This window comes from Microcaecilia unicolor, chromosome 4 (genome assembly GCF_901765095.1).
Source record: "Microcaecilia unicolor chromosome 4, aMicUni1.1, whole genome shotgun sequence".
Lineage (NCBI taxonomy): Eukaryota > Metazoa > Chordata > Amphibia > Gymnophiona > Siphonopidae > Microcaecilia > Microcaecilia unicolor.
In genome coordinates this window covers 328,936,173-328,948,793 of record NC_044034.1, presented here as the reverse complement: position 1 = coordinate 328,948,793, position 12,621 = coordinate 328,936,173, and the positions used below count along the sequence as shown (strand labels likewise).

General features: G+C 51.8%; 1 protein-coding gene across 1 annotated transcript in view; it reads right to left on the bottom strand.

Moving 5' to 3' along the window:
- The window catches only part of LOC115469379 (gamma-glutamyl hydrolase-like), a 38,762-nt gene that overhangs the window by 5,861 nt on the left and 20,280 nt on the right, over positions 1-12,621 (bottom strand). Inside the window, exons 6-7 of the mRNA XM_030201963.1 lie at positions 12,434-12,540; positions 11,577-11,670 (exon numbers count right to left, since the gene is read on the bottom strand). Of these exons, the coding sequence (XP_030057823.1) occupies positions 11,577-11,670; positions 12,434-12,540 (201 nt within the window). The remainder of the gene's footprint in view (positions 1-11,576; positions 11,671-12,433; positions 12,541-12,621) is intronic.

The following is a 12,621-nucleotide window of genomic DNA, read 5'->3' as shown; positions in this document are numbered from 1 at the left end:
AGGGCCGGAAAACTAAACTTAAGGCCCTGCCGACCCATGCCTTCGCTCTCCAAAGCTCGGCAACCGCTGCCGTTCAGAAGGCCGCAGGGACCGCCCCCATACGGCCTACCGCCCCTAGCGCTGAAGCCACTGAGACCACGCCCCCTGCTACCATTGGTAAGGTAGGAGCCACGCCCAGTACGACCAGCACACTTTCTAGAATGAAACCCCCAAAGGAAACCCTAGGGAAAGTTCAGGGGTTGCCCAAAAAGAAGCCTCCAAAGGCCCCGATACTTGCTACGGCGGAAGCATACGAAGACGACATCGCGCCACCGCCGTATGCCCCGATATACCCCGACATCGCGAGCCTGGAGGAGGGCCCGGATAACGCTGATGCTTCCGGGTCAGAGTCGGAGGCCGGAGAGACGTCCCGTCCGGACTCACCTGAGTCACCGGGCCCCGCAACCATACGGAAGAGTAAACGGGTTGTGAAGAACATTACTCGGTTCCCCCAATCGAGTCCGCGCAATGCCCTCCCTTCGAGCAGGAAAGAGGGAGCCACTAACTTATTTCCAGTTCGACAATCTACCACCTATACCCCTAACCCGGTGGAAGGGGGGGGCCAGCCCATTGAATCAACAGTTTATAGCCACGTTCCCTTCTCAAGTGCCGACTTGTACAACTGGAAATTCCATGGGCCGTCCTACGACCAGAAACCCGAGCAGTTGGTAGAGCTGGTGGAAGGCATTATATACAGTTATAATCCGACTTGGGCAGACCTCAGGCAGTTGAGCGCCCACATCCTGACCACTGAAGAACGCCGCCTTTTACAACAAAATATGGAGCAAGCCGTCCGGGATGCGAACCCGACCCATGCCAACTTACAGAACCTAATAGAGACGGAGGCGCCCATCGCTGCCCCTACGTGGGACTACCGAACCGCTGAAGGCCAAACCCTTATCCGCCGATACCAGCAGGCGTATCTGACCGCCTTAAAGAAAGGGAAGCAGAAGGTTACCAACATGGGGAAAATCCACAGTGTAGTCCAACAAAAGGACGAGAGTCCAGGGGACTTCCTTGAACGACTTATGGAGGCATTCAGAAGGCACAGCCCGATAAACCCCGAAGACCCTAAGAACCTCCCAACCGTGGTTATGAGTTTTGTTAGCCAGTCAGCACCGGATATACGAAGAAAGCTGCAGAGAACGGAGGGGTTCGAAGGGATGAGCCTCAGCCAACTGAAAGCTATAGCGGATCGCGTATTCGGATATCGCGACCAGGAAGAGAAGACGGAGGCCCGAAAGGAATCGACCAGGCGGATGCGGGAGAAGGCAGATGTGTTGGCCACAGTGTTGGAAGAACGGATGAGGTCTAGACCCAAGGGGAGGGGCAGAAGAACAAGAGGAACGCGGTCCCCTATAGGACGTAACCAGTGTGCAAATTGTCGACAAGAAGGACACTGGTGGGCTGATTGTCCAGAGGAGATACGGGACAGCCCGAGAGAAGAGGAACCATGGGACCGGCAGAGAGAGGAGGAGGCGGGCGACCGTACAGGGGCCCCCAGACGAGGCCGGGGAAGGGGCCGAAGAGATAGAGGACGGGATGACCGGAGGGAATGGCAGATGGCTGTGGACGCTACCCGAGACAGCACAGCATGAAGAAACCGGGAGGGCAGAGTCCCCACTGACCCTCTGGTGGAAATTCGGGTGGGGACAGAGTCTATGAAGGCCTTACTAGACACGGGGGCCCAGCGATCTGTTATCACCACCGCCATAGCCCCAGCTACGAAAGAAACTATACCAATTGTGGGAGCCTCCGGGAAATCCCTTGCGGCCCCCCTCCTCAAGGAGCGCCAAGTCCAGATCGGAGGGACGATGGTGTCTCATCAGTTCATACACATCCCTGGATGCCCAGTCCCCTTGATTGGTCGAGACCTGCTCTGTAAGCTCCAGGCCACCTTGAAGTTCAAGACCACGGGTGAAGTGGAAGCTCGCTTTGAAGATCGGCCAGTAACACTTATCTGTCCAGTAAGAGAAGAATGGAGACTACACGCTCCCTCAACTGTAGGACCTGGCGACTGCCGTTACGACCAGAATACCCCTTTTGCCCAGCAGAGGCGAGCCATAATGGATGAAGTGCCTGATGTATGGGCAGAAGTGAACCCCGGAGGACTGGCCGTTAACGCTATCCCCATTTGGATTGAGCTCAAACCGAATGCTCAAGTTGTCAACCAAGGACAATACCACGTCCCCTATGCAGCCCGGCATAGTATGCACACTCATCTACAGAAACTTCTTCAACAGGGGGTTCTTAAACCAATCAGATCCGCATGGAATACCCCATTGTTGCCCGTCAAGAAGCCAGGAACATCCGAATACAGACCCGTCCAGGACTTGAGGAAAGTCAACAACCAGGTAGCCGACATAGTCGCCCTCGTACCAAACCCCTACTCCATCTTAGCCCAAGTGCCATCCCAGACCAAGTGGTATAGTGTCATTGATCTAAAGGACGCCTTCTTCTCCATCCCCCTTGCTGCCGACAGCCAGAAATTGTTTGCCTTCACGTGGGAAGACTTACAGACGGGAACCAAGCAGCAATATACATGGACCCGGCTTCCTCAGGGGTTCAAGAACTCCCCCACCCTCTTTGGTGACCAGCTTGCCCAGGACCTGAAACGTACCAAGACGAGTACGGGCCGGTCGTCCAATACGTGGATGACCTGTTGGTGGCCCGTGAGACGTACACGGACTGTGCAGAAGCCACCCTTTACCTCTTGAAAACCCTGGAAGCCCAGGGGTACCGGGCCAGTCGCAAAAAGGCCCAGATATGCGAGATCGAAGTCGAATACCTGGGTTTCCGCCTCCGAGAAGGAACCCGAAGGCTCGGTACCCCCCGAACCCAAGCTATCCGCAACCAACCCACCCCTGCGAATAAGAAGGAATTGCGGGCACTCCTCGGAGCCGCTGGATATTGCCGCATTTGGATCATCAATTTTGCTATCCTGACCCACAGTTTGTATGCCAAACTGAAGGGGCCTGAACTCGAGGGCCAAGATCTCCGGTGGGAGAAAAGCGAACTGAAAGCCCTTCAGGACCTTAAGGATGCCCTTGCGGCCCCACCAGCGCTCGGACTGCCAGATGTGACTAAGCCGTTCCACTTGTTCATCGACGAAAAGAAGGGATTGGCACTTGGAGTCCTCACCCAACTGGTCGGCACCTGGCAACGCCCTGTAGCATACCTCTCCAAGGGCATGGACAACGTGGCACGAGGATGGCCGGGCTGCCTCCGAAGCATTGCGGCGGCCTGTCTGCTGATACACGAGGCCAATAAACTCACGTTTGGCCAGACACTCTTTGTGACCACACCCCACACCATCCGCGGCCTACTCGAGAGCCACGGACCCAGATGGATGACCAACTCCCGATTGGTCAAATACCAAGCCCTCCTGTGCGAAAATCCGGAGGTGCGGATCCTGGACACAACCAACCTTAATCCTGCTACCCTCCTTCCGGCCCCTGAATCACCACTCCACGACTGTGAGGAGGTAATGGCCACTGTGCACTCGAGCAGACCTGACCTGAAGGACCAACCCTGGCAAGGGGGTATCACCCTTTTTACCGATGGAAGCAGCCAGGTGATAGAGGGAATTCGAAGAGCTGGCTATGCTGTCGTGTCTGAGGACCATGTGATCGAGGCTATGGCCCTGCCGCCCGGAACGTCAGCCCAGAAAGCGGAGCTGATCGCCCTCACCAAAGCCCTCCTGTGGGCTGAAGGAAAAGTTGTTAACATTTACACCGACTCCAAATACGCTTTCCTCACCCTCCAAGTGCACGGAGCCTTGTACAAGGAGAGGGGATTTCTGACAGCTGAGGGGAAAGGACTTGCAAATGCCGCTGAGATCTGCCAGTTACTCGAGTCAGTATGGAAACCGAAGAAGGTGGCTGTGATGCACTGTAGGGCCCACACCGGGAGAACGGACCCTATCGCCCGGGGAAATCAGCGGGCAGACGACGCTGCAAAAGGGCAAGTCAGCTCCCCCACTCCTCTCACCCTTCTGACCCCGTACTCGTCGTCCAGCTCCCTACGGAGACCCCTATCTACACCCCCCAAGAAACGGAATGGGCCCAACAAGAGGGTCTGGAGTCACGCAATGGCTGGTGGATACTACAGGATGGGCGCATATGGATACCCGAAGCCTTGGCCTGGACGGTGGCCAAGGAGGCTCATGACCGCACCCACCTGGGCAGGGACGCCCTGGGGCGCTTACTTGAGAAGACCTACTACATCAACAAACTATCCCTGTGGACCAAAAACGCTTCCAGCCGATGCGCAACTTGTGCCCGGAACAACCCTCGAACGGGGCCCGGTCCTGTGCCAGGACATGTTCTCCGAGGCACCAGCCCTTTCCACGTATGCCAGATTGACTTCACACACATGCCCCCGGCACGAGGCTACAAAGCTATCCTCGTCGCCGTGTGTACCTACACCGGATGGATTGAAGCCCAGCCTACTAGAACGGAAATGGCTAAAGAAGTCACCTCCCTACTGCTGCATCAAATCCTACCCAGATACGGTCTCCCCAAGCAAATAAACTCTGACAACGGTCCCGCCTTCGCCAGCGAAGTTACACAACAGCTCAGTACGAGACTGGGCCTCGATTGGAAGTTGCATTGTGCCTGGAGACCCCAAAGCAGTGGAGTAGTGGAGAGGGCTAACCGATCCCTGAAGAACCAGCTAGCCAAGCTATGCCAAGAAGCAAAAGCCAAATGGCCCGACCTGCTCCCACTGGCCTTGCTGCATCTTAGGTGTACCCCCAAGGCTACCGGCCTTACTCCTTACGAGATGATGTATGCTAGGCCACCACCACTACCCTCTTTTCCCGACTCCTTGCAGATACAGGGCGAGAGTTCCTTAGTGAAACAGATGAAAGCACTACATGAGGTAGTGCAAGACATCCAGAAATACACTGAAAGAGTAGCTCCCTTGGTTCTCACCAGTCCCACACATCGGTTCAGGGTAGGAGATGAGGTCTGGGTAAAAGAGTGGGATGAATCTGACTGCCTAAAGCCCAAATGGAAGGGGCCCTCCCTTGTTCTCCTAACGACCTCAACCGCTGTTAAAATTGCAGGAAGCCCAGTGTGGATACATTGGACCCGACTGAAACCTGCTGCTCCCACTAGCAGCACCCTGAAGCGTTGGACTGCGCACCAACATCCTGACGCTCCCTTACGGCTGACTCTGAGAAAGACGTGAACCACCAGATTCATGCCTGCCCAACAACAGGAAATCAGCTTCTGGACCCACTGCGTTTTTGGCTCTCTGTTTATCGCAGCCTTCATCGTGGGCCTCATTATCTTCTTGCTGCAAAAGCTCGGATACCTCCCACCACATATATAATGCTGACCATCTTCCTTCTCCTGTGTGCAGTCCCGAGCTATCCTGCCACTCTGAGCCTGAATTGCACTGAATGCTTGCGCCTCGTGCGCCACCGTATAGAGGGAGGATATCACCTAGTTACCACCCTCATTCACCAGACGCAGCCCCCGGAAGGCGATTGTCGGCTTCTCCCGACTTGTGCCCTCATCACTCCGAATGGCCTCCAACAGTTCCACAGATGCCTCCAAGGAAATCTCACTATCTGCCATAGCCCTACCAAGCCGAGATACTACAATGTCACCCTCAGCATAGGACTCCCTGCGTATGTGGCCGGGCCTCCGGGAGTCGAGGGAGATGGCATTCTGTATTACATAAATTCCACTCGCATCCTTGTCGGTGGCATCCAAACTGTAGCAACCCTAACCTTCGACGTCTGTGCCGCCATGGACAAACACCCTTGGTCTCGCAAGTGTGGCAGCCAGAGTTGGCGTAAGGCATATGTTAACGACCACAAGTATATCTGCCCCTTCAGTCCAGACATGAGATGCTGCTCCCCGTGGGTGTGGCTCCCATGCGCCGGCGACACTCGAGCCTCGGGCTGGGACCGAGTATGTGCCTATACGGGAGGAGGATATGCCGGATGTACCGGCCTGGGCGAGTTTCGTCGAGGTTCTGGTAACTATGTGTCCCTAGACTGGCCCATTCGAGGACACGACATGCCATGGAGGGGGACGTGGGGCCTCGGCATTGACGGCGGAGGAATGGATCCGTTGACATATATTACCATATATCAGAGTCTCGAGACGAAGCCTCCTACGCACTACCAGACTACTGTCGTCGGCTACCAAGACGTATTCGATGAAATCGCTCGTGCTGAACAGACCGAGACTAAATTCCCCATTTCCCCAGAAGCCCGGAATATGTTCCTCAACTTGGCTGAAAACATTGCCCTCTCCCTCGGAATTGCCAACTGTTTCGTCTGTGGAGGCACCGACATGGGTGAACAATGGCCCTGGGAAGCGAGAGAGATCCGACAACACACATGGGATGCACTCAACACCACTAACATTACCTTTCCCCAACGGCCGAAGCCGTACGAATGGGCCCTGAGAACAAATATTATAGGCACCCTCTGCGCTAGTCGAGCGCCATCGAAGCGGTACTCTGTACCAGTGGGAGATTCTGCTTGCACGGGGGTCCTACAGTATAATGGAAGCCGGACAACCTGGTGGCAAACGGATAACCTGCCCGCCCCGGAGCCTATCTGGACAGAACCCACCTTGAACACGACATGGACATACGGAGGAAACGCCTCCCTCAAGTGGGTAGCCCCGGAGGGCTACTACTATATCTGCGGGCGCAGGGCCTACGAACAGCTCCCGGCCCGCTGGTACGGTACCTGTCTCTTGGGCACTGTTCGACCTAGCTTTTTCCTTTTGCCCCTGCGAGTTGGCGAAACTTTGGGTATCCCCCTATACGTGGAAAAGGGGCCAGATAACCCGGCCAGACGTAAACGGTCCTTCCTAGATACCAAGCCCAAAGTCCAAATTGGAGACTGGAAAGACAACGAGTGGCCGCCAGAACGCATCATTCATTACTATGGACCGGCCACATGGGCTGAAGATGGTACATACGGGTACCGAACCCCTATCTATATGCTGAATCGTATTATTCGTCTACAGGCCGTGCTCGAAATCCTTACTAACGATTCGGCCTTTGCCCTCAATATCCTAGCCCGACAAAACACTAAGCTCATTACCGCAGTTTACCAAAATCGCTTGGCTCTTGACTACCTCCTAGCCCAGGAGGGCGGGGTGTGTGGCAAGTTTAACCTCAGTAATTGCTGCTTACAGATTGATGACCAGAGCCATGTCATCAAAGAGATAACTGACCGGATGGTCAAACTAGCCCACGTCCCCGTCCAGACCTGGAACAGCGCGTGGGACTGGACTTCCTCCCTAACCAGCTGGTTGCCAACCTCCGGGAGCCTGCAAGGCCTCCTTGTCATGGGTGGCCTGTTTTTGTTGTCCTGTTTACTAATTCCTTTATCTCTTCCCTTTGTTTTCAGGTGTCTCCGCTCCACCATGGAAAGCATCGCTGACCGCCGGGCTGCTGCCCAGCTCATGGCTCTCCAGATGTACTCCCCCATTCCCCAGTCTGATGAAGCTGACGATGAAGCACCTTGTGGCTGACGTGCACCTTTCACCTCCTGAGTCACTTAATGGGCCAGTACCCTTGTGTCAGCATAAGTCCGGATACAAAGGGGGGGTGATTCCACTAGGGGCCCTCCGTCTCAACCCCGGCGAAGCAACCAACGGCTGCGCAAGGGCTTAGGGCTCGCTTGTTGCCTCCCTCGCTGACTATCCTTGTCCTTTCTTTCCTTTTCAGGGTTCATGGAGGTGATACTCTCCACCAGAATGGATGTTCAAGTATCAAAAGGGGGGAATGAAGGAGTGGAACGCCTAATGCTACCCGAATACTGCTGAACAACAGGACAACCTCATGTTTTGTGCCTACTGATGGACTTATACTTATGCACTCTACCTCTGCTTTTGGCTGGTTAGCCACACCTTATTACTGCACTGGACATTTGTGCCTTATCCAGTTTTACTGTTTACTAACGAGGGAAGGTTGCTGTTTACTAATGTAAGGACAGAATGCAGGACTATTAGACATATAGCTTGTAACAGTAGTTTGCAAGGCCTATACAAGACCAGCTTGCATGTAGCAACGCGACCTTGGAGGGTGCTGACACCCCCTGCATTCCTGAGCCGAACCTTATCTCCTGTGCTAGAAAGGAGTATTGTGTGTGAACAATAAGCTGCTAAGTTTCGTTTTTCTTGCCAGTATCATTTCAGTGTTATGACGTGAGTACGTACTGGGACTACAATTTTGTACTGTAAGAACTACAAATGTTTACTGCGCATGCCAGTAGTGATGTGTAAGGGGCCAAATGCGCAGGCCCAGTGGGGAAGTATAAATGTAAGTGTCAGATGATTTATGACACACAGTGTCCCGAGACTACTCGGTGCTGTTCACTTGCTAGCAATAAAGTTGCCTTGTTTGGAACCAAAGTTTGCCTTTCGTCTCCTGATTTCCCACCTGTTTCAACATTACTGCAATAATTTAAATTAAAAAAATAAATAAAAGAATCCCAGGCTGCAGCTTTTTACTAAAGATTAAGGTGCTCATTTTCAAAGCAATTAGACTTACAAAGTTCCATAGTAACCCATGTAACTTTGTAAGTCTATGTGCATTGAAAATGTGGCTCTATGTAACCCAAGCAACCATGTAAAGTTTATTTAAAGCAAACCCAAGGGGACTGCCCACCATTGTCATCAAGGAGTCCATGTAAACAATCAAAGAAAGTATAAGTAAAGTATGCCCCGCCATAAACAGCCAGATCAAAGCAAGCCTGGACCTCTAGGACAAAATTGTATACTTAGGCCTAATAGTTAATGCCTTGCTCAAAACACCTCCTTTGAACCACTTCTAGCTTGGGCACCCCCCCCCCCCCCCCAAGCTGTAAAAAAAGGAAATGCAACAAACCATGAGCCTAAACAAAGAGAGTGGATGGGACTAGTGAGCTAGCTGCCTCAAAGGAACAGGAAGGAATCCTGAGGCTTGGAGGCAATTGCCTCTGAAGCCTGTGGCCCAAACCTCTCTTTATAGGTAGAGGGAAGGCTCATATTGGAGGAGTCCTTTCCGCTGCAAGTTTTTAAAATTTATCCTGCCCAATCGGGCAAAGGCAGGGCATGGGGCAGAATACTTCCCAAGTCTTTCACCTGCTCGAACTCCTCCCCCGTGTGCCTTGGCAAAGAAGGCTCACTACAGCCTGCCACTATAACCAAGGGCCCAATCTCAGAGTTGAAACTCACAACCCGCCCCATCCCCCCCCCGTTAACAGTTGGGCTCCATACATGCCGGTTGCCCTTGGGATCATCTGAATGTTCTAATGTGCCTATTAAGGTGCTTCATTTGTATTGTGGTGACATCATGATACATGAATGTTTTTCCATGCCTATTATGATATAATTCACATTCTGCTGACAACTACCATATTTCTATTATAGGATAGCTTTACAGTGCTGTTCAATGTGTATATTTCTCATACTGTCACGTTAGCCCTATTACTGGGATTCAGTTTGCCATTTCCAAATTTGTTTGTTTGTTTTACTATTGTTATAATGTTAACAAAATTGTAAGTTTTATGTCAAGCTGTACATCACCTTGGGTGAATCTCTTTATAAAAGCAGTTATACATCGTAATAAATAAATATATTGGGGATCTATTGCAATCAGATTTTTCTTATGTATATTCACTAACTGGCTGGGTGTGCCTCCACAGTAAAGGGTTGAGAAGCATTGACCTACAGCCCAGCACAGCTCCCAAGTGGTTTCGTGTGAGCAGTGGAGTTCCTTGGTTGGCTGCCACCTGGGGCGGATCACCGCTGCGCCCCCCCCTCGGGTGCAGCATGACACCCCCAGGTACAGCGTTGTCCTCCTCCCCGGCACATTCTTCTTACCTGCTGGGGTGCAGGGAGCAGCCGCACAGCTGTCGGCACCGCCGGTTCCCTCTGCCCCGGAACAGAACGTAACAGCAGAGGAAGCAGGGAACCGGCAGAGCTCACAGTCGCGTGACTGCTCCCTGCACCCCTCCTGCAGCATGCACCCGGGGTGGACTGCCCCCGCCGCCCCACCCTCGGTATGCCGCTGCATGTGAAATACCCAAAAAGGACCACTGGTGGCCATGTCACAGAAACATAGAAATATGACAGCAGATAAGGGCCAAGTGGCCCATCCAGCCTGCCCACCCTCAGTAACCACTAACTCTTCATTTCCTAAGGGATCCCACATGCCTGTCCCATGCTTTCTTAAACTCTGACACACTCCTCGTCTCCACGACCCCCACATTATAGTATTTGATTATAAGCATCACTCAAAAGGAGCCCAAGGTGAGTTACAGGAAAAAAAAATTCATAGTTATGTAATTTTAACTTGCAAACTCCTCAATATCCCAGCACTAAACTACAACCTCTTTTAAATATCCTTTAAAAAAACCAAGGTCTCAATATTCAACCGACAGCGGTCAGTGTTGTGCTGACGGTCATTAGCACTAAACCCAGAAATTCACTGCCGGGCCATGTCTAAGCACCGACATTGAAAATTCTGGGTTTCCGGAGCCAGCTAACACATAGCAGGTTAAGTGCAGCATTCAGTACTTAACCAGCCATGGGACGCCGCATAAAGATAGGATGCATAAAACTCAGTCCTATTGATGTGGTTAACCTGGTTGGTTAAGTGCTGACTCCACCCCTTGGAATGCCCTCAAAATAGCTAGTTTTTCAGTTTGTCACTAACTGGATATTTTCAGTGGTGCTAACTGATTAAGTGAAACTGAAATGACCAGTTAGCCCCGATCAGGTGATATAACTGGCCAGGAGCTGTTTCTGGCTGGTTAAATCACATTGAATATTGACCTCTAAGACTTTAGCTGTTTCTTTAATGAGTCATAACATAATTCATATGGAAACGAGGACCTGATGATCAATTTCCCATGCTGTTCTGAAGCAGCGCCCTAAAAATAGCACTGGAACAGTGCGGGGAATTAACTCCCCAATGATCAATGCTAATAACATGCAAATTTAGGTGCATTATTAGCGTTGATCATCTGGAGAAAGTTCGGGAGGATTGTGCCCGGGCATATGCTCAGGCACAATCCTCCCACACTTGCTTGACAGGTCCGAGCTGTCAAAAGCCCGAACCTGTCAAACATTCAGCTGGATGTCCATGGGACCCCCCCCCCCCCCAAAGGCAAGGCCCTGGTGGCCTAGTGCCCCCCCCCCCCCCCGACAGCAACACGGGGGGGGGCTGGAGGTCTGGTGGACTTCATGAGAGAGGTTTGTATGAACTGCCTTCACTGCATGCAAATCTCTCCTATGAATAATCATTGTGGATATCCTGCAAACCTGACTGGCTGAGGTGCCTCCAGGACCAGTTTTGGGAACCACTGCATTAGGCTACTCCTCCATTCCTAGTTATCTGTGTGCATGTGTGTACACACAGCTGTAGAGCTTGAGCGAGTATATTTAAAAGATATGTTCACACAGTCAGCGATCTGTCTGAAAAGTTTTTTTAACTTGTTCCCCGTCTCCCACTTGCCCACTTATCCTCTCTTGACCATCATGATTAACGTAAAAGGCAGAAGCTGCCATCCCTACCTTCTATGGTGGAGACAAACTCCTTTCCCAGGGAGTCTGTGTTGGTAGACAGTACAGAGTAAAATTTCCGCAGTTTATCATTGGCCTTAAACACCTGCAATGAGGAACACAGTAAAAGACAGCGTAACTCAAGTGAGGAACAGGACAATTACACAGTCACCCCTAGCTTCTATATAGGTCACCAAAAGTTAGGCGCACAATTTTGCGCACGCTGGGCAGATGCACGTGCAAATCAATTAATGAGGTGTTAACAATCAATAATTGGTTTTGCATGTGCGTCTGCCATAGACGCTATTCTATAACATCCGTGCCTAACGTTTCTAGCGTGCAACTCAGAAAGAGGTGTGGCCATGAGAGGAGTATGGGCAGATCAGGGGGCGTTCCTAGAAGTTAGGAACAATGTTATAGAATACTATGATTTGCGTGCTCAACGCCTGAAAATTAGGCGACAGCATTTGTGCCAGGTTTTAGCAGGAGTAAATGTTGGCGCCTACGGTTAGGCGCAGGAATCAGCTCTAAACGCCATTCTATAAAGGGCACACATCTCAGTGTGCCCTCTATAGAATAGAGCTTGGCGCTGATTTTTTTACGGTGCCGATGTTTGAGCGCCGTTTATATAAAACCCCCTCACTGTGGTAATTCTATTACAGCAGCACTGCCTCTCAGTGAACCCTGAGATAGGGTAGTGGACCCCAGTGGCTGAGGAAAGAAAAGTCCAGTCTAGGGTGTGTGAAGCCTAGGTCAGCCCTCACTGCAGTGATGTTCTAAAGGTTTATTCAGATGCAGGCTCAGGAGTCCCAGCACCCCTCCATCACCAGACCAAGGCCCCTCCAAGCACAAGACCCTTCTCCACTCTCCTGGGTGCCGATTCCATAATGGTGAAAGTTAGCTGTCAGCTTCTCCTGGGACATGGCTTTTAGCAAATCTGGGGGGAAGTCACTAAACATTCGGCTAGATACAGCATCTGGAAGGAGAATTCCAAAATCATGCTAATCAGAGATGATTTAATAAATTCTTATTTATTTAACAAATTTTATCCCATATT